This window comes from Xiphophorus maculatus, chromosome 16 (assembly GCF_002775205.1).
Source record: "Xiphophorus maculatus strain JP 163 A chromosome 16, X_maculatus-5.0-male, whole genome shotgun sequence".
In the NCBI taxonomy this organism is placed as follows: domain Eukaryota; kingdom Metazoa; phylum Chordata; class Actinopteri; order Cyprinodontiformes; family Poeciliidae; genus Xiphophorus; species Xiphophorus maculatus.
This window is the reverse complement of record NC_036458.1, coordinates 15,940,327-15,964,055: the sequence shown is the minus strand read 5'-3', so window position 1 is coordinate 15,964,055 and position 23,729 is coordinate 15,940,327. Positions and strand designations below refer to the sequence as shown.

Genomic DNA, 23,729 nt, shown 5'->3' with positions numbered 1-23,729 from the left:
CAATACTTGATGTGGATTTAAAACAAACAACCAACAAACACAAAAAAAACGTGAATATATATAATACGTCATCAAAAAACTATAAAAAACTATATAGGCACCCTTATGTCAAAATCAATTAGTGATGAGTGCTTAATGAAGCGTAATGAGAACAGAGACAAACATGTTTTGTAAGGGAAAAGTGTCAAATAAAAACACAGACCTTTACAAAAAGCTCTGCAAAGAACATTATTTAGCAATATTAGAGCAACACACTCTGTTAAAGAAAAGTTCATATAATGATTTCCTGGTTTTCAAAATTACAACCAGAATGAAGCAGATAGCATTTATTTAAAAATGACTTAACATATTAAAATATCTGGACATAATCTAAAATAATTACCCAAATTCATGAATCACATGAATCAGTTTTTTCACCAGGAGGAGGAGTCTATGCAAATACTAACTCCTCCACTTTTATACATCTGTTCATTTAACACAGACCTGCCACAGAGTGATTCAGTGGCAGACACTGTGCAAGCAAATGGCTTTTACAATGCTTAGATTTCAGGTTGTCCTTACCTTTATTATTGTATCTGTAAGCTGGAACGGTAAGAACTAAGATGTTTTTAATCGAGTTAAAAGCTTGCTTGTAAAGGCAATTAATATTGTTCTGTTTTTCTGCAGGTACTGATGGTCAAACACTAACTGAGTCAGAATCAGTGGTTAAAAGGCCTGGAGAATCTCACAGACTGACCTGTACATATTCTGGGTTTAGTGGCCATCACTGGAACGCTTGGGTCAGACAGGCAGCTGGAAAAGGACTGGAGTGGGTCGCTACTATCAGTGATTCCAGCACCTATATCTACCTCTCTGACTCAGTAAAAGGCCGGTTCACCATCTCCAGAGACAACAGCAAATATCAGGTGTATCTGCAGATGAACAGCCTGACAGCTGGAGATTCTGCTGTTTATTACTGCGCTCGGGAGTCACAGTGGCACAGAAAGCAGAAACGCTGAACAAAAACTCCTCAGAGCATGAACAGCTTGAACACCAATCCACCACAAGGGGGGCCATCAGACCAAAAATAGATATTTGCAGTAATTGCTGGATGGGTATGTAGGTAGATTTAACACTGAAAACTTTGAAGAATATTTTTTGTAAAAAGTAATACATTTATTTCATAAGTTTTATTATAAGAAACTTTTGTTTATTGTCAAAGTTTTTCTGATCATGAAAAGTACATAGACACAATGTTTTTTAGCGTATGGTTAAAATCTGCTAGTTTTCTTATTGATCATCTTTTTAAAAGATCGTATTTATAGGCCCAAGTACAATTTAAGTCTTTATATACAGTATATACGTATATATATATATATATATATATATATATATACCTATATATATATATATATACATATATATACAGTATATATATATTTATATATATATATAGAGAGAGAATAGAACAAATATAATGAAGCCTTGCTTAATAACCTGTAAATAAAAACATTTGTGCCATTTCTATCTGAAGTGATGATTATTGAATATAAAGTTAATTTTTTTTTCCATTTTGAAGGATGGAAAAAGAAAGACAATTGTTTGTTAGGTCTTCATTCCTACCAAGGAAGTGAATAGTCAATGTTTCAAAACTAATTTGGCATGAAATAAGCTACTGAAAATTTTTTAAAAATATTTATTTTAAGGCTTTTCATAAAACCTAACATCTCTCTTTGGTGTCAGATTATTATCGTTGAAGTTAATTTTATTATTATTTTTTAAAATAAATTTAGGTTTTATTTGAGTTGGTGCATAACACAACTACAATTGTAGAAATCCTTTTTTAATTTGCATGATAAATGATTCCAAATATGTAAATTGCAACACAATCTGAGGATAATCCTGCATTAAATGGACAATTTATGTAGAGCCAAAAACAATGACATTTACAGGACAGGGATCATTTAGTCTATTGTTGGTCATTTCATTTAAAACACCTCTCGCCTCATGTGCAGCTTGGAAAAAAACCCCAAAAAAACAACACACACGTGACATTTTCCATCTGTTCTCTTTATCCAAAATATTTGCAAAATATGCTGCTCCTTTATTTGAAGGCAAAACATAATATTGCGAGAACATGCAGAGAACAATTCATACAACACATTTATACAGGAGATTTGAAACAAATTTGAACATTATCAAAAACTTTATTTCAGTAAAAGAACTCAAAGAGTAAAACTTGATAAATTAAACTCAGATTGATATATTTCAAGCTTTCTTTTCTGTGATTCTTTAATGCACTTATGGCTAACATTAGCATATTACATAAACCGACTGAAAAAGCAGCTTTTAAACATTTTTATGACCTAAACAATAAAGAGAAAGCCTTCTTACTTTATAAATTTCCAGCTGCCGCTCACAGACAGTGTTGCACAAAGGGGTTAAGAAACAAAAGGTAAATGCTAAATGATGTATCCAGAAATTTTAATGGAAAGTTAAGTGGAAGAAAAAAGCATGGTACAGAAAGGAGCAAAGGGAGCAGACTAGCTTTATGAAGATGCTGATTTAATTTTTCAGGACTCGGTACATGACTTCACTGCCAATGCCAGCTTGTTTAGACAGAAAACAGGCCCGATCTAAAGGCCATGTAGAGTACCATCAGGAGGAAAGTAATGGGTATCTACTGAAATGAGAGCAGCTTTTAAAGCAACCTGGGCTTCATTTACACCTCAGCAGAACCGCAAGATCATTGGCTCCATACCACACAGCATGATGTAGTAATCCATGCAAAACGAGCCACAATCAAATATTTACACTGCAGTTTAGCAAACCATTTGTCTCTAAGATCTTTTTTTATTGGTCTTACGTAATATTCTAATGCTGAGGTAATTTGGATTTGCATTGGGTTTGTATTAGCTGTCAGCTATGATCATCAAAAACACAATAAAAACTCTTGAAATAAATCAATCTGTCTGAGTTAATCTATATAATTAATACAGATCCTTTTTAAATTAAATTACTGAAAAAAAAACAAAAAAACATTTTGATGATATTCTTTGACTAAGGTGAAGCCATATCTGGTGACATTCATATCTGGGGAAAGCGGTGGTTTTAGTCAGAGTTTGTCATCCAGCAAAAAGCTTTTTAAACCTGGACTGAGATTTATTAATATCAAGCTAGACTCAACAGAGATATAGAAGTCAAGCTACCTTTTTCTCAGGGGTGTTGAGTTTCCATGTGTCTGTTCAAAGACGTTCTTTCTCGAAAACATTTTCCACATGTGAGACATGGGAAGGGCCTCTCACCTGTGTGAGTTCTCATGTGGATATTTAAATTACTCTTTTTACCAAAACTTTTTCCACAGGTGAGACATGGAAAAGGTTTCTCCCCGGTGTGAGTTCTCATGTGAGACCTCAAATCACAGCTCTGGCAAAAGCCTTTGGCGCACACTTCGCAGGTGTACGGCTTGTCGTCTGTGTGACCCCGTTTGTGTTTGGTCAAATACCTTCTTTGACTGAATCTTTTCCCACACATGGGACACAAGAAAGGCTTCTCCTCTGTGTGCGTTTTCATGTGGACGGTCATGAAGGTTTTCTCTCTGAAACTCTTCCCACAGGTCGGACATGAAAAAGGCTTCTCGCCCGAGTGGGTGCTCATGTGGCAATTCAAGGCAGACTTCGTAATGAAACTTCTCTTGCAGGTTAGACACGTGAAAGGCCTGTTGCCCGTGTGCGTCTTCATGTGAGCCGTTAAATTGGCGCGAACGCCATAAGATTTGCCACACAGCTCGCATCTGTGGGGTTTCTCGCCAGTGTGCGTGACCATGTGACACTTCAGACAGTTTTTTCTCATGAAGGTTTTGCCACAGAGCCTGCACCGGAAAGGCTTCTTTCCTATGTGGATTCTCATGTGATCCTTCAGATGGCCGTTCTGACTGAAACTTTTACTGCAGAATTCGCACGAATATGGCCTCTCGCCTGTGTGAGTTCTCACGTGAGTGTTGAGCTGACCGTTGTCGCTGAAGGCTTTACCGCACGCGTCGCAGGAATACGACTTCTCCCCCGTGTGAGTTCTCATGTGGCTGTTCAGTCCGTATTTTCGGCCAAAGCATTTGCCACAGACCCCACACAGGAAGGGTTTCTCACCTGTGTGAGTTCTCTTATGATCCGTCAAATGATTTTTTTTCCTGAACTCTTTCCCGCAGATGTCACAGCAGTGCAGCAAACTTTTACCGCAGATTTCCGGATCCTGGTTCTCAGTTTTAACCGGACTTTGAGAGAGGAGTTCATTCCCACTTTGGTCCTGGTCGCTGTCATCCGTTTCCTCTTCTGAAGAATTTTCCACAGAGGTCTCAGTCTCTTGCTTCAATTCTGGCTGCTGGTCATCTGGATGGATGTACAGTTCCTTGTCTTCCTCTTTAATCCGAACAGACTTTGGTTTCTCCTGAGTCTTACTAGGCCAAACTGCTTCTGGTTCTTCATGGTTGGACTCCGTCTCTTGCTGCGAGACAATCTGGTCACGAGAATCCGCAGACATTGACGGATGTAATTCTGTGGAAAATCTGAGAGCAATACCAAAAAAAACAATATTAGTGGAATTTGAGAAAAATTACACACACATCTTTATACAAACATATAGGTGTGTACCTCATGCCCCTGAAAGCAGACATAAAGCCCAGTAAAAGCTTTATTTTCCAACAGCTGACAGTTTTACTCTTGATGTCCGATGAAATATATGCAGCTTGGTGTTCATCTGTTGATCTTGGTGCTCCGTCTGTGAAGCTGGAAAATGTCAGCTATGTAAATAGATATATTATGTTTCAAACTTTTTGAACAGTTTGTGCATATTTCTTATTATGATGGCTGGTAATGAAGTCAAAGTATGACAAGTACCACTATCATGTACTGATAAGCCGATGAAATTAGACATAAAGGTAAATGAACAAATGAATGAAACACAAATATCCAGACTATAATAAACTCTGAATGTTACCTTGCAATAGAGCAGCTAATGTTTACTACTGGCAGCTGAGGTTAAAATTTGAGTATATCATCTATTTATCTATTATCAACAAGATACTCGTTGATAATAGATAAAGAAAGATTTGACAACAGCTGCAAAGCCTACAAAAAAACGCTTCATCAAGATACGGCATCAAATTTAAGAACAATCAGAAAACCAGGTCTAAAGAGTTATCAAGATTGCAGTGTAGTGACAAAGAAAAAGAGTGAAAATTTAGAATTTCTATGAATTCTATTTATATTTATAGGTAAAGTTATCCAGAGAAAATTGTGAAAGCCTGGAGAGAAGATGCAGCTGTTACAGGCTTTAGACTTCCACCATTTTACAAGCATGTTTATTAGAAAGCCACAACACACTTATAGTCCAAATAATGAAAAAAACTCACAAAACAAAAAAATCAAAACCAATACTTTAATTTATTCCTAATTTGTGTGACTTGTATGATAGATCCCTCTTGGCTGTATATTGAAGAATCAAATTAACTTTACAGATCCTTGGGTGAAACTAGGCTTATTACAGCATCTCTAAACAAGAACAAAAGCTCAAACACATATATAAAAAATATATACATACTAAAAAAAAAGGTGCAGGTCAAAGTAGATACGAGTATGGAAAGTATTTTACAAAAGCATAAAAAAAAGGAAATTTGTAGTTGTGTAATGTCTAGCAGAACCTGTGATTTAGTCTTTGCTAGATGTTAACAAAGAAACCATCTGATGCAAAAGTGAGAAGGTGATTATATATGTGCACCGATTTTTATTGTGGTTTACTATTCTTGTTTAAGACTGACATAGGCACAGGGTCATGAAACTTAATGCAAATCAATATCTTGCAAAAGTTTGATTTCAGAACAATGTGCTCTGCTATGGCTAGACGTTAGCATTCACAGAGAGAAAACAATTTGCTCCGCCATTGATATCTTAGTTTACGTAAGATATTTAATGCTAAAAACGTCACCACAAAACCTCACTTCAAAACATCCAAATGATTATTTTTGAGGCCTGGATATGGTGTTGATAACATGCAGTTATTGCTAATGCTAACCTGTTTGTTAGTTTTTCTCTTACTGTTGATATTTGTCGATGCTCGCAGGAAAAGCTGGTGAAACTCCAGTGCCTGATAAATGTCCCGACTGCTGTGAGAAGTATTTTGAGTGTATTTCTAAATAAACTAAAAGGTCAGTAGTGATTCTAGAGTTAGCCTCCTGTAATTCATCTCCTACCAGCTTGTTTTGCTCGTGATGCAGGAAGAAACTGGTGGCTGCAGACAAGCTGGCTCAATCATCAGACGCTAGTAAAAACGCGGAGACCTCACATTTCTTTTTGAGAAACGAAGAGGTACAGTTAACATATTTACACACAAGCTAGGAGGGAAAAAGCCTAGCTGGGACCGTGTGTTTGTGTGGAGGTGGAGGTGTGGCTACATTTAGAGGAAGTCTGGTCCGGTGAACCTCTGACCTTCAAAATAAAAGTCTACTTCACCCAACCCTTCAAGTTTTGGAACCATAAATTTGCCTTGAACAGTTATTATTTTTAAATAAAATAAAATGTATAAAATATATTTTCAGAATTATTTTATTTTTAAATACTGAGGTAATAATAATAATAATAATAATAATAATAATAATAATAATAATAATAATAATAATAATAATAATAATAATAATAATAATAATAATAAATAGGTTAAATTAAAAATGTTATAAAAAGATAAATACAAAAAAATATAAAATACTCATTTGGTTTTCAGATTTTTTATTGCCACCAAAAAGCGAAAAAAGCTGTAATTTCAATTGGCATATTCAAAACTTGTGCTTGTTTAAAATGAACAGATACCCACAGAGGTCTATACTTTGACCTGAAGGTGGCAGTAGAAGAAAACAGTTTGAATAATTATGATATACATCTTACAGTTGTACAACTAAAACAGTTAACAACATGACAGCAACAGATGTTGTATCTGTTATTGAGAAAGTAATACCCAGGCCTTTGGTGAGACAGCTTGTGGAAAATTCAGGCTTTTTCACTACTGGAAAGGATCTGACTTCTCATTGGAAAATGTGATATCAACTGGATCAGAAAAACGTTTACATTTATGGGCTACATTTAAACAGAGTAGTGTAAAGCATATTACTTGGACAGTTTTCAGGGTTGAGAAAGCAACAGCATGAAAAATTCACAGTGTTCAAAATATGTGGAGATAAACAGAATGTTTTTTTAAAGACTATGGTCACATTGCTGGAAATAGGGTGTCTCTAATTCAGCAGCACCTCACAAATAGACAAAAAGCAGTAAAATATGTGAGAAGATGTAAATTATATTTTTCAGGGAAATGGATGTTTAAGTATTCTTATTTAACCATATTTGCTTTGTAGTGTATGGAATTATAATTGTGGGGCTTTTTTGTTGAATAGGATTGTTATAATAGAAACACCTCTAGTTTTACTTAAGGCAAATGTGTTTCTTAATATTGTGAAAATACATTTGTTTTGTAAAATGAGTGACATTATCTATCTATATATTATCTATCCGCTGTGGAGGAGGAGCCAATGAAAAACAAATCTGCCTACATCTGTGTATTTAAGTTAACAGGGATGAACTGAGACCAGCAGATACAGTTTAACAAGATGGACTGCAGGACAGGACTGCTGCTTTTATTCATCTGCTGTGCAGGTGAAATACTGAAGTTTTATAAACTTTTCTCAATTACATTTCTGATTTGTCTACATTTAATACAGCAATAAGCTCAGATTGTTTCAATTCTTTTTTCCCCTTGAAGGTGTTGCTGGGCAAACTCTGACTGAATCTGAATCAGTGGTTAAAACACAGGGAGAATCTCACAAACTGACCTGCACAGCCTCTGGCTTCTCAATCAATGCCTGGTGGATGAATTGGATCAGACAGGCTCCTGGAAAAGGACTGGAGTGGGTCGCTGCTCATTACAACGATCGCAGCTTATATTATTCTCAGTCAGTTCAAGGCAGGTTTACCATCTCCAGAGACAACAGCAGAGAGCAGCTGTATCTGCAGATGAACGGCCTGAGAACAGAAGATTCTGCTGTTTATTACTGCGCTCGAGAGCCACAGTGACTGAAGTTGGTTTAGCAGCTGTACAAAAACCTCAATGCCTTCAAAGTTATCTGAAGGAAGTCTTAATTTTGACTGTGAAAATATCTTCCTGAAAAAGACTCAGAGTCATTTTATTTTCTCATACAGTCCCACCAAAAAGAACATAAATGCACTTGAAGATCAAGAAACATGACTGAATTTAACTGCAAGGTCTGTGTGTGAGAAAGAGGCTAATTACAATATCGTCTTCAGAATTTTGCAATTTGTATTTAATGTGCTAATAATAAATTCATTTTACATAAGTGTCTTATCAAAATTCAAAAAGTCTAAGAGATCTCTGAAAAGCCAGTTTTTAACAGCTCCACAATTAATATATACTGTATAGCGATGCAATTTTTTCACTAATGTTTTCACTAATAATGCTACTGCATTAATAGTTATAGTTTTCTCTATATTTATGGTTGTCATTTATCACTTTCCCTCTGCTCCCTCATAGTCAGGTTTTCTCACACATCTGCAATGCTTTCTGTTAATTGGACTCTTCCCCACTCTTCTGAATTCACTCCTTTCTGTGTAAACCTTTCCCGATTCATTTGCAAGATTTGGTTGCTCTTCATATCTGGGTTTCCCCTTGTAGTTTGTCTAAGTTGAGTTAATCAATAAATGTCTTTTTCCATTATGCACCTGCCTTCTTCTTGCTTGTCTCTGATCCTTAATCAACTCCAGTTATCAGCAAAACTTCCCCAGATGCTCAAAGCATTTTCCTTCAAGTCTTATCTATTAAAATTAAAAAATATGTTAATTTGTTTGTGCATAAAATGCTTACTGTTAAAAAATCCATCCCTAAATGAGTCTTTCCTAGTTTGAATCTGTTGTCTTTGCAGAGCACACTTTAATGACTGACCTTGTAACCTGAACTGAGGTCAGACATCTTGTGACTTCAGCAAGGTGAAAACATTAACTCACTGGTTGCTCTCGGACTTTGTGGTGAGTTCTTCCAGCTCCTTAGGTTGCATTAGACAATATATTTTATTGGAGATTTGAAGCTATAACACAAAACTACTATTTCAGCAAGTTACAGTTTCAGAATATGGAGAGTCAGTGTCTTTACCTCAAAAATCTGGAGTTTCAACTCCACCCTCCCTGGCAGGAGGAGTCAATGCAAAGCCGAACAATTTCCAGGTTTATTTGTGTGACTGAGGCAAGGCTGTTAGAGAACAAGAATCACACAGAAACAAGATGGAAAACAAATTTGGTCTGCTGTTTTTTGTCATTTGCTTTACAGGTGAGAAAATGTGGACAGAACTTTGATCTCCATTTTTGAAGCTGTTTTCTAACAACTATACTTTTTTGACTGCTGTGCTTCACAGGTGTTTGTTGTCAGACTCTGACAGAATCTGATCCAGCAGTAAAAAGCCCAGGTGAATCCCACAAACTGACCTGTACAACATCTGGAATCTCATTCAGCAGCAACTGGATGAACTGGATCAGACAGGCTCCTGGGAAAGGGCTGGAGTGGATAGCAATTATTGAAGATGACAGCGATAGGAAATACTACTCACAGTCAGTCCAAGGCCGGTTTACTGTCTCCAGAGACAACAGCAGAGAGCAGCTGTATCTCCAGATGAACAACCTGAAAACAGAAGATTCTGCTGTTTATTACTGCGCTCGAGGTGCACAGTGACTGAAGTTGGTTCAGCTGCCGTACAAAAACCTCAAATCCTCTCAGAGCTATTTTGTGGGTTATTTTGTTTTTCTTTGTGAGACACGGATATAAAACCAAGTGACATAGCTGCAGAGACACTAAACTCTGACACTATAACTGAAGAATAAGAGAGAAACATTTTTTTATCACTGTCCAACCAGCTTGAATTTTCATATAATTTAAGGAAACATGACTCAGTATAGATATAATGTGTATCATGGAAAAAATAAATGTTTTCCATTTTTGCTTCTTTGTATAAATTGACTGACTGAGGCCTTCAAAACTTCCTTTTCAGAACCACCAGTAAAACAGTGTTGATGGATGTAAAGAAATCACCAGAGTTAACAGCAACAACCTTGTGTATTTTCAGATTATCCAATAAATAGAATAATAATGTTAGCACAGAAGCTGGACAAAAACTCCCCACAAAGCAAAAAATGGCACACAAAAATATAAGAACACTGAGCTTCAATAGATGTCATTTATGATTTCCTGTTTCTAGCAGATGCTTTAAGAAAAATATTAGTGTTGCTTCTCCTCTATGAAGACCTTTATTTTGATGAACCTCAAACAATCTTGTGAAAAAGAAATATACCCTACAGTAATTATGAATAAACTTAATACATTGTGTCTAAGCCAAAGTCTTCTGAAAATGAAAATTCTGCATACAATTAAGCTGGTAATGGTAAGGATTAAAGTAATATTTTAATTTTCCAACATGCTTCTTTTATCTGGAAGAAATAATCACATGTTGAAGTGCACCAGCTGGAGGAAACTAAAGATCTGTTTGGTGGCATAGGTGCCTTCATATATGAAATGCTTGAATCTCCACCACAAAGATAAATTGTGAAAATATAAGTGAAAGCATGCAAAAAGCTGGTCAACAATTATAAGAAGGGTTTGACTATGAAACAGAAATGTTTCATAAATAATAAATATTTATGACATGCTTTTTTTGAACAAAAAGTCAATAAATATTTTTTGTTCAGTTTTATAAAAGTTCACTTTGTCAAACTGTCTCTTGAGAGATACCCATCTAATTTTTAGGCATCGGTTTTAGTGACTTAACTGAAGGCAATAATAATAATAATAATAATAATAATAATAATAATAATAATAATAATAATAATAATAATAATAATAATAATAATAATAATAATAATAAAGCCAATCTGCCATTATATCAGATGCATTACTATTATTAACTTAATTGTGTATTTTCAGAGAGATAACTAAGTTCCACCAAAAAAGATTTGTCAATGTGTTTACCTCTTAAATCTGAGTTTGAACTCCACCCTCTCTGACAGGAGGAGTCAATGCAAAGATAAATAACTTCCAGCTGTATTTATATGGCAGTGGTCGCAGGTGAGCCTGTCAGAGACACAAAATCAAAATCACGCTGAGACATGATGGACTACAAATATGAACTGATGGTTTTTATCATTTGCTTGACGGGTGAGAAATTGGTGACAAAAATTAATTTTGTCTTTTTGAAAGTTTTATAACAACAACCAGACTAATTTTACTGTGTTGCTTCACAGGCATTTATTGTCAGACTCTGACAGAATCTGGATCAGTGGTGAAAAAACCAGGTGAATCCCACAAACTGACCTGCACAGCCTCTGGATTCACATTCAGCATCTACTGGATGAACTGGATCAGACAGGCTCCAGGGAAAGGACCAGAGTGGATTGCTCGTATCAGTAGTGGCAGTGGTGGTACCAAGTACTACTCACAGTCAGTCCAGGGCAGGTTTACCATCTCCAGAGACAACAGCAGAGATCAGGTGTTTCTGCAGATGAACAGCCTGAGAACAGAGGATTCTGCTGTATACCACTGCGCTCGAGAGACACAGTGACTGAAGTTGCTTCTGCAGCTGTACAAAAACCTCAGTCCTCTCAGAGTTATCTAGTGGCATATTTCATTTTCTCTGTGTAGCCTCTCTCTGCAAAATTAAGATTCAGTTTCCACAACACAAAACACTGATCCTAAGATCTAAGAGGAATAAATCCATACACTTAATGTTTCCTTTGCCATCACTCTACCAACATCGGGAATATTTAATCTGATGCCAAGAAATCGCAAAAATATCTACAATCTATCAACAAAGTTTCTTTTGTAAAATATATTCTATTCATATACAATACACTGATTTTTAAATCGTTTTATCATTTAATGTTTCAATATTTATTCTGAATGTATTTTTAACAATTGAAGGTACACATTTCCTAAAGTATGGAAGAATCCCCCTAAACACGACCTATAAAAATTATGCATAATTATTTTATGCATAATCTGTAGCTATGGTGCAAAAACAAAGAGTAGCACTCAGGGTCACATTGAACACAACACTTTCACTTTTAATGGCTGTTACTATTTAAAGAGGTGCTAACAGATTTGCACATAAACACCCATTATTATTTAATTTTTTATTATAAATTCTATTCACCGTCTTAGAGTCAAATCATGTAATTTAACATTTCTCATGGTAACAAATACAACTCGTATTTGCACACACTATCCTGAAACCATTACACTCTACTATTTAACATTTAAAGCTTACTTTTGTCTTCCCATAATATTACATAAATAAGCTTATGTTTTGTGACTAAACCAAAATCTTCTAAAAATGACTAGTCTATAAGCACAATTACATCTATAATAACCTATAATAATCATCAATGCTTACTTCTGAGAACACATCTCACAAATCTGAGTTTGAACTCCACCCGCCCTGTTAGGAGGAGTCAATGCAAAACTTTGTGTTTTCAAGCTTTATTAGTTGGACTGTGGAAATGCAGTAAGAGAACAAGAATCCCACTGAAACATGATGGACTACAAATCTGGGTTACTATTTTCTATTATCTGCTTTGCAGGTAAGAAATTGCTGACAGAACTTTAATCTGCTTTTGAGAAACTATTTTCTTACAATGACTATATGTTTCTGCTTCACAGGCATTTATTGTCAGACTCTGACAGAATCTGAGTCAGTAGTTAAAAAACCAGGAGAATCCCACAAACTGACCTGTACAGCCTCTGGATTCACATTCAGCAGCTACTGGATGAACTGGGTCAGACAGGCTCCTGGAAAAGGACCAGAGTGGATTGCTTATATCAATAGTGGTGGTGGTAGCAAGTACTACTCACAGTCAGTCCAGGGCAGGTTTACCATCTCCAGAGACAATGGAAGAAATCAGCTGTATCTGCAGATGAACAGCCTGAGATCAGAGGATTCTGCTGTTTATTACTGCGCTCGAGAGGCACAGTGACTGAATCTGTTTCAGCAGCTCTACAAAAACCTCAATCCCCCTCAGAGTTATCTAGTGGCATATTTTATTTTCTCTGTGAGACTTGTCTGTAAAACTAACAGTGACACAGTTATTTATTTCATGTTTTTAATTTTAAAATAAGTAATTTCAAAATAAAGTTTCAATACGAAAGTTATGATTTTTGCATAAGGTGCAAAACATTTAACATAATGAATAGATTTTTGCTCATTCACTGGGAATACAAAAGTTTTAAAATCAGCTTTTTTTGTAAAATAAGTAAATAAAAAGTAAAGTTTAAGATGATGTTTAAATTCTAACAATTGATTAATGTATATAAACTTAAAATATTTTGCCATGAATAAATCATACATTACTTTATCGGTTTAAGCTTCTTACATATTTAGCACAAAATATTTGTAATATGTCTTTCAAAAACTCGAGTACAAAGAAATACAGCTTTGTGATTATAAGAATATGATTATCAGTAAAAGATCTGACTTCTCATTTGGAGGCTGTCAAATAAACTAGACAGACAGTCTGTGGGACACATTTTTACAGATGGAAGTAGAACAAGTTATTGTAGTATTTTCAGGGTAAAGTACAAATCAGAGAGAGCAGCAACAGCACAATGTATTGGACACTGTCTAATTTAAGTGCAGACAACTCTTCTGTATATTTCTGTGCCAGATAAGCAAAGTATTAAAGTAGGCAGAGAGGCAGAACAAAAACTGCACTGAAAATCTTTTCTCAATGACCAGATGGTGGCAGTGTGGACTAAACAACAAGAGGACTGTAGACTTTTGAGAATAATCTTTCCTATTTTTGTTCAGCTCACAAAGCTTTCCAGGTCTGGGAATGTAATATTAGAATAACTAACTAATCTATAAGTTTATATCACACTGACATATATTGTCAGAATAAAACGTAGAAAGCAGATTAATTAACTGCAGTTTTGGTTTTATTTTTTCTTGACTTTAAGCTTGATATATAAGTAATAGCCACATCTTTAAGCTTGATATTAAATGTTTTGATGATCAAAGCTCTATATTAAAAACCTAAATGCATTGCTTATTTTAAGAATAATATTTTTAAACAGAAAAACATTTTCTTAATTTACTCTTCAACTGATAACTATAAAAATGTACACACACAAAAAGGCAGATGTGATATTCCTTTGTTTCATATGTCAACTGGGGACATGGTCATGAATTATTCTGACAGCTGCTATGGTAGACTAAACTCTACTATACTGTCGTCTAAAATAAGAAAATATTATCTTTCAAAAAGAATTACTGATATAGCATTAATCAAAGACATGTATAAAATCCAGCATCATTAACAGGAAAAACTCAAGTCTTGAGATGAGTTTTCCAATAATAACAAACTTTATTTTAAATTTCTTGCATTTCTCACATTGTTGGTCTGACAGCAGATTAACACTGACATCGTTCAATGATTCCTCACATGAGAGAAAACAACATCAGGAGAAAAATTTCAATTGACTACTTTAGTGGGAAAAATAAAAAGAAAGACAGTCGTGAAACTGTATGAGCTACAGCAAATCCAGTCAAAGAATGAGTTTCACACACAAATCTATGTATTATTTCTTCTCCCTCCCTATCAGGAGGAGCCAATGCAAAACTTTAAACTCAGCCATATTTGTGTGACTGTAAAAAGGTTGTCAGAGACAAAAGAGCACACTGGACCAGGATGGACCACAAATCAGGAATGTTTCTCTTTATCATCTGCTTTATGGGTGAGAAAATGCAGACGGAGCTTTATTCTGTCTTTCAGAAACTGTTTTCTAACAAGAACTTTACTTCATGACTCCATTGTTTTACAGGTGTTGATGGCCAGACTCTGACAGAATCAGATCCAGTGGTTAAAATATCTGGAGAATCCCACAAACTGACCTGTACAGCTTCAGGATTCACATTTAGTGACCACTGGATGTCCTGGATAAGACAGAGTCCAGGGAAAGTACCGGAGTGGCTCGCTGACATCAATGGTGATGGTAGACGCACAGACCATTTCCAGTCAGTTCGAGGTCGGTTTACCATCTCCAGAGACAACAGCAAACAGCAGGTGTATCTCCAGATGAACAACCTGAGATCAGAGGATTCTGCTGTTTATTACTGCGCTCGAGAGGCACAGTGACTGAAGTCGGTTCAGCTGCTGTACAAAAACCTCAAGTCCCCTGAGCTTTTTTTGTTTTTGTGACACTGTCTTCCCCCCATGAGACACTGATAATGATGTGATAGATGAATGGAAATAGTTCTAAGATAAGGAGAGGAATAAACCTAATGTAAAATGTTTTAAGGGATGTAAATATAATCTAATGCCAACAAACACATGTGGATCTGGTCGACACACAGAGAGAATGAGAGAATAAATAAGAAACATTTTTGGTGCTTGAAAAAGCACGGTGATCATCATAAAATATATGTTCTTCATAAAACTTTTTCATAATAGACAGGTTTGTTTTTTAGGAAAAACAAAACTGTGTTAAATTTAATCTCTTTTTTACAGACATGAATTAACAGATAGAGTCAATTTATGCCAATCTTGTTCAGTACTACATATGTTTGTGTTACTGTGCAGTAGATGTAATGAAATCCACAACAACACACAAAATATTTAAAGATTTTCTCACCACATCGCTGGAGGAAATTAATAGCAACATAGTGGCTTTTTCAGCTAGTAACCACTATACTGTTGTGCGCACAGCTGTGCTTTAAGTCTTCAATCAAAAATCACACAAAACAATGTAAAAAGCTGACTGGATTGTTTAAAGTATTTAAGCAGAAAGCTTTGATAATGACAATTATTATTTTTATTTATAGTTTTCTGTTTTTGCTTTCTCCAAGGTAAAATATGACATCATATTGGTGCATCTTAACCACTGACTGACATTTATCAACACTTATTCACATTTTCTGTAGAGTTATAAAAGAGAAGAAAAAAATGTAATTAAGATTCTCAATTCCACAAACAATTTCTTGAGCTTCCATAATCCGACCAGGTTCTACAGGTCAGAGGATGGAGTCCATTCCCTCCAGTGCAGTGATGAAAAGACCTGGAGAGACTCTGATTTGCTCCTGCAGAGGATCTAGCTTCTCATTTGGGTCCGACAGTCTGTGGGAAAATCACTGGAATGGATGGGACGTATTTATTATGATGCAAGTGGAACCGACTATTTGAGCACTTTATAAAGTCGAATAGAAATCACCAGAGACAACAGAAACAGGATGATGTACCTGAGACTGTGTAGTTCAGGGCCAGAGGACTCTGCTGTGTATTACTGTGCAACAGAAGCACAAAAACTCAAGAGAGAATGTTTTCTCTGTCACCAGATGGTGGCAGTGCTGACAGTAGAATGACTGAGTAGTATATTATGCATGTATTTATCAGTAATAGAAAACATTATAATTGGTAATTTACTTTTCAAGAAGTGATGAATATTTTTGGTAAATATAATCTCATATTTGTTTTGTGTTCCAGATGTGCCTAAATGAGCTCAGCTTATACATTTACTCTATGATTTTCTTTGGTGTTTGTCCTGTACTCTATTTGTGTTGAGCTTATCAGTCAATAGTGTATATCTTCTCAGATTTTCAGTCAGGCTGACTATTTATTGGCATTCACACAGGTTCCCTGTTTTGAAAAGCTTCTCTTTGGCAGCGATGGTATTTCTTTATTGTATGGGACCCAAAATTATTGTGTGAAACAACATAAAATTAACATCAATAAATGAATCCATTCATGATCCTCTCTATGTTTGGTTTTTATTACCAAGGGTTATTGTTCGTTTCTGTTCACATATCTGTTTATTTTTTTTATTTGTTGGCCTTAAGAAAATAATCTTGTAATATGACACGCAGGTCAGGGATTTTTTAGATAAATAAATAGAAACTTTTTACAGATTTTATTTAAAGAATATCAACCAAATAGCTAATAATTTAGATAAAAATAAACTAGAATTTTTTTATTAAAGTAGATCCTGAAGTAAAACCTCACAAAAATAACAAAACTAAACAAATAAGCCGATAAGTCTTTGTCCAATCAGGAGGAGCCCTACAGGGCAGGATGTCATCCACAGCTATATATTTGACTTTCGGTGGGCTGACTAGGAACAACAGGAACCTGTTTAGCAGAATGGACTACAGGACAGGGCTGTTGCTTTTAACTATCTGCTTTGCAGGTGAAATATTCAAGGTTTTTCTTTCCACATTTTCTCAGTTTAGATCAATTTTCAGTTTGTACATGCATTTAGTTTTTCAAACTTTTATCTTCTTCTTTCAGGTGTCGATAATCAGTCTCTGACAGAATCTGAACCAACTGTTAAACGACCTGGAGAATCACACAAACTGACATGTACAGGATCTGGATTCACATTCAGCAGCTACTATATGGCTTGGGTCAGACAGGCTCCTGGGAAAGGACTGGAGTGGGTTTCAACTATCGATATCACAAGCACATATTACTCTCAGTCAGTTCGAGGAAGGTTTACCATCTCCAGAGACAACAGCAAACAGCAGGTGTATCTGCAGATGAACAGCCTAACGACTGAAGACTCGGCCGTCTATTATTGTGCTCGGCAACCACAGTGACTGAAGTCAGTTCAGTCGCTGTACAAAATCCCCTGATATAAATCTGTAACAGAAAAAAAATGAATGAGAAATACATCCCACAATGCACACATTTGTACATGAAAGTATTTGAATTTATTCAGTAATTTAACTATAATTAAAAATACAAAACATACAACTGTTTCCATGTGAATTTAATAAATAAAATGTCTGACATGATTTCTATTAATCAGTTTAATGGAAATATAATTTCCAAGACATGAGGAAATTGTTGTGAACTTAACATCATAACAGAGAAATAAATTTTCTTTGTGAAGATGAGTAATTTATGCTAATTAAGACTGTGAATCCAATTCACAACAAACTACTACTACTACTACTTCTACTAGTAATAATAATAATAATAATAAATGTTTGTTAAATATATGAATGTACTTTAGTCCTTTATGCATACTTATAATCATCAAAAGCTTGAATATAAAATCTTGCACAGAAACATTTACTGAAATGTGTCATAGTGGACCGAAAAACATAAAATACATTTGAATAAAGAAAACTATTGCCAATTGCAACACAAAACATTAAATAAACTTAAAAATAAAAACCTAACAACCACCAAAACTGTTTTTACAAAACCAGACATTAATTTTCTTACTTTTCTAGTTTTGTTTATAAACTCTTTATATCTCACTTAAGTATCTTTTGATGTTCAGTTTGTTGTCCGCATTTGTGGATTAAAACATAAAATAATACCAATGAAATTAACCAATGTAATCTCATCAGAAAAGGAGAAAAAAAGAAAAAAATATATTATGCCACATTCCCTTGAAATGATAGGAACCTTCAAAATGTATCCCACTAATGTAATAGATGTTAGGAGTTCATGCTTATGTTCTACCAGAGTTTTGTCTTTGTCTCAGATAAACTTAAGTTATCGCCTCCTTCTGTGATTCTATGTAAATCAAGTGGCTTGTTTGTCACTGCAAGTTCACTTCACACACCTTAAAAGAGGATCAGATGTTCTCCCTGCAACTACAGCAACCATGTTCTCCTTGACTCTGTTGCTGCTGCTTCTAGTTTCTGTAGCAAGTAAGTCTTTCTAGATTATTTACAACCATCAATTTAGTCTGTGATAAAAATGTCACACAGTAAATCCTTCTTTGCAGGTTTAAAAGGTGAGCAGCTCAACCAGCTACCCTCCATGACTGTGCAGGCTGGGGGAAGTGTGAGCATCACCTGCCAGGTCTCTTATTCTATCAGTAACCACTTCACACACTGGATCAGACAGCCTGCAGGAAAAGGACTGGAGTGGATGAGTAGAGACAGAGCTATCAAAGATTCGCTACAAAACAAGTTTAGCGTCAACTTAGACTCCTCCAACAGTAGAGTGACTCTATATGGACAGAATATGCAGCCAGAAGACACTGCTGTGTATTACTGTGCAGGAGAGAGAGCCACAGTGACACAGACTACATGAGGAGCTGAACAAAAACCCCAGAGAATCAGAATAAATGTTGCAGCAAATCACCAGAAGGTGGCCTCAGACCTTACTAATGCCAGGAGCACACATTTCTGTATCTTTGTTTTCATTTCACAGGATAATCACCATATTTTACAGAGTACTTTTTCTAACACTCCTATTAAACACTTTTGACACTATTAAACAGGAGTTTGAAAAGAAAAATAATGACAGCTGTCTTATAACCAAAATAAAGTTTTTAATACCATTAAAAATAGGTTTTTATATTTTCATTTTTGAGGAACAACTAGGTATATAAACAGTTCTGAGGGATGGTATGCCCAGCTTTCTGCTGGGGAATTAAATTGTGAGTTTTAGAGACTTTGTCCTCTTCAAGTTCTCAAACTAAAGACAATGAACTCATGACCTCCCAGTCTTTTGATCTCTCTAGAACGATGCCGTCTTTCTTTAAGTCTGTGGAGTAATGGAGCAGGGAGTAGAGGCCAAGACAGCAGCTTTTATGATTCTGTGGAGCAAGAAAACATTTTGTTTGGCTTAAGCTTGTTGCCCAGTTTATGCATTGTTGTAGGAATTTATGGACAGACATAACACAGTAATAATAATAATAATAATAATAATAATAATAATAATAGTAATAATAATAATAATAATAAATGTATCATTTAGACATTACAACAACTTAGACTGTAAAATCTCTATGCTATAGTTGAAATATATATTTTTATAATTTAACTAAACATTGCATGTGAGTTTATTGAATATGCAAATTTCATTATGATTGGCTGCTTGTTAAGCTTATATATTGTAACGGTATTGGGGATCAAATATGAACACAACTGAATAAGTGGTTTACATAAGAGTTTTCAAATAATGCTGACAAAGCTAGTTGAAAGTTGAAATTTTAAACCTAATACAACGAATATCATTTTAATTGCAACATGTTTTAAAGTATATATAAATATGAAACTTTTGTTATGGAGTCTATTTTTGATTATTTTTCCTTTAATTTGAAAGGCTGAGGAATTTTCTTAATTTTTTTGTTGTAGTTATTAGCATAATTAATAGAATTTCATTGCTTAGATTCCAAAAATAATGATTCATTCAGTTAAGATAAAAAACTGTCAACATGCATGAAATGGTATTAATAAAAACTATTATAATAACAGTCCAGCCCAAGTTTGTGTTCCTCCCTCCGTTGCAGGAGGAGTCAATGCAAAACTTCAGTCATTTTCAGCCATGAATATATGACGATTGTCAGAGAACAAGTAGCACACTGGATCATGATGGACCACAGATCAGCACTGCTCCTTTTAGTCATCTCTGTAATGGGTGCGAAAAGCTAACAGAACTTAATCTGTCTTTAGTAAATTATCACCAAACTAAAACTGTGCTTTTTTGTTGTTTTATAGGAGTTGATGGTCAGACTCTGACAGAGTCTGAACCAGCAGTAAAAAGACCTGGAGAATCCCACAAACTGACCTGCACAGCCTCTGGATTCACATTCAGTGACCGCTGGATGGTCTGGGTCAGACAGGCTGCTGGAAAACAACTGGAGTGGCTTGCATTAATTCATCCGGGCAGTGACAGCACATACTACTCTCAGTCAGTTCAAGGCAGGTTTACCATCTCCAGAGACAACGGCCAGCAGCAGCTGTATCTGCAGATGAACAGCCTGAGAACAGAAGATTCTGCTGTTTATTATTGCGCTCGCGAGGCACAGTGACTGAAGTCGGTTCAGCTGCTGTACAAAAACCTCAATGCCTTCAAATTTATCTGGACAGAGTTTTTCCAATATCTTCCAGAGTAAGACTGTAAATGTAAACAACCTGACACCGAGACAAAGAGAAAACTAAGCATAATAGGTTTGTGTTTGATCATATCCAACTGTTCTAATTGCAAGAAGAACCATTTTGTTTATATGTAAGGTGTGTGTGAGAGAAATTAGATCAATAAATGTTATCCATTATTACCAAAATGTTTGAGCACAAGTAACTTTTTGTTCATAAAATAATTTGATGTTTTATTTGAATCACTTTGTGTTTAAAACAATATTAACCAAACCAGAATGTTATAAAAAAAAACAGACCTGAGGTTTATTGTTATCCAAGAAAATGAAAATTAAAAAAGCTCCCATCTCACTTGTTTTTTATGCAATCAAGTGGGATTAATAAACAACCAAAATATAATGTTGATAAAATAATTAGCATCTGCTATCCCCTCACCTTTTTGAATAACAGTCACACATATTTTTTTCATGGAGTTGGTCAATTAATCTGTAAAATGTCCATCCATCCGTCTGTCCATCCATCCATCCATCCATCCATCCATCACATTGTTTTTTAATGCTTTGTTATTTTGCTTTCCTTTTATGTGTCAATAATTATTTTATATAGTTTTTATTTGTCTAGCTATTTGTAAAAAATATGTTTCTATTATCTCTTTTGCAAGGTCTCATCTCAACCTGACTTCCTTTAAATAAAATAAAGTTATCACAAAAAATAATGACAAAAATGCCAGATATTTAAATAAATAGCAAAAAGTAAAACCTGTTAATGTGATGAAAAAAATCATGTATGAAAAAGATGGAATCTCTAATGACCAAATTGTAGAAGGATCAAAACTAAAGAAAAGAGAGGATTTTGTTAAACTGTTCTAAGATGTAAGTTTCATTTCCGCTCTGTCCCTGGCAGGAGGAGTCAATGCAAAACCTTCAACTTCCAGCTTTAGTTAAGTTAAAAAGAAAAGGTTCTTGGAGAACATAGAGCCACACTGAAACGTGATGGATTTCAGATCAGGACTGTTTATTTTTGCCCTCTGTTTTGTGGGTGAGAAATTGCTAAAAGAGCATTCATCTGTCTTTGAGAAATTATCTTATTATAAGAAATGTGATTTTACTTCTTTGGCTTAAAGGTGTTGAAGGCCAGACTTTGATTGAATCTGAGTCAGTGGTTAAAATACCTGGAGACTCCCACAAACTGACCTGTACAGCTTCAGGATTCACATTCAGTGACCACTGGATGCATTGGGTCAGACAGGCTCCTGGGAAAGGACTGGAATGGGTTGCAGCTGTCATTTATGGTGGTGGCAGAACATACTACTCTCAATCAGTCCAAGGCAGGTTCACCATCTCCAGAGACAACAGCAAACAGCAGTTGTATCTGCAGATGAACAGCCTGAAGACTGAAGATTCTGCTGTTTATCACTGCGTTCGAGACACACAGAGACTGAAGTTGATGGAGCAGCTGCACAAAAACCTCAATGTGACTTTCAGGCTTCAGTCACATTGAAGCCTGGAAGTCTTTAATGTGACTGCGAGAGATTGTCACTGTATAGAGACATGAAGACTGCACTGAACCACTGAGACAAAGTAAAGAATGAAGATAATATTATTACATTTAATATCCTATCTCTATCCTATCATTAACAACATAAATCTAATGTGAAGAAATATGAGTTCATCTGTGAGGTATTTATGCAAAAGGAATTCTATAACTTCATAGTTAATCTATTTATTATATTTCACAAAATAAGGGGTTTAAGGACTTTTCTCTTTGAGCACAACCTAGTGAACATTAGTTATAAATACAATATTAATTATCATGACTTACAGATGTCTAACTCTAAAGGCACTTGTCTCTTATATAATATTCCGTAGGTGCAGGGATAAAAAGAAGATAAAAACATAAAAACAGCCTTCCATCTTGTTGAAAGTAACCTGAAAATATTGGCAGTATTTTCTGAACTTTGATTTCAGCTTTTATCTAGAACTTCTTTAATTTTACTAAAAGAAAAAAAAATGTAAATAAAAAATCCCAAAGTGCTTAAGGAGTTGTTCACCCTTTTACTGTTGATGCACAAACCAGATTTAGAGATGAAAAAATCCCTAACTATTGCAGGAATTCACCACAAGGTGTCCTCAGATGACTGATGTTAACGAGATTTTAACATTTAAGAGTCTACAGTTTTAGACTGTAGACTAAAACTACAGTCTACAGTAGTTTTAGTCAACGTGTTGAATTAATTAAATTCAACACGTTCTTGTTGTTGTAACCTTGTTTTTTTTTATCTTGGAAGGTTTGACAATAATCACTGAAAACAGCAGAAATAAAGTCTAACCTAACAAAAATTGTAAATAATATAAGTCAAACTAATATCCACTCTGTCAAGAAAAATAAATAAATATTTTGAATTTCCTACATTTACCTGAGCAAGACAGTTTTTTCTATCATTCTGCAGAAGTCATCCAAATGCTAACTCCAGATCAATAGTTTTTTTCTCTATGTGGCTCATTTCTTCCTGTGAGGAGGAGTTAATGTAAAACTCAGCTGTATTTATAGGTTCCTACAGAGAACAGAGGACACTGAGGTTAACATGATGGACTACAGAGCAGTGCTGCTGTTTTTAATTGTCTTTGGGATAGGTGATGATTTACTCTGATTTTTATTTGAATTGTTTTTTATTTTATATTACTAACATATCAATTATGTGTTAATTTCTTTTATGATAGGAAGCCATGCTCAGACTCTAACAGAATCTGAACCAGCAAATAAAAGACCAGGAGAATCCCACACCCTGACCTGTACCGCCTCAGGATTCACATTCACAGATTACCAAATG

At 35.1% G+C, this 23,729-nt stretch overlaps 1 protein-coding gene and 1 gene segment (V, D, J or C); both read left to right on the top strand.

Moving 5' to 3' along the window:
• The window catches only part of LOC106700343, a 245,212-nt gene that overhangs the window by 40,159 nt on the left and 181,324 nt on the right, over positions 1-23,729 (top strand). The gene's annotated exons all lie outside the window — the stretch shown is intronic.
• LOC102232119 lies at positions 14,738-15,200 on the top strand. The segment is given in 2 exon segments: positions 14,738-14,799; positions 14,887-15,200. Coding segments are annotated over 2 exon segments (360 nt in total).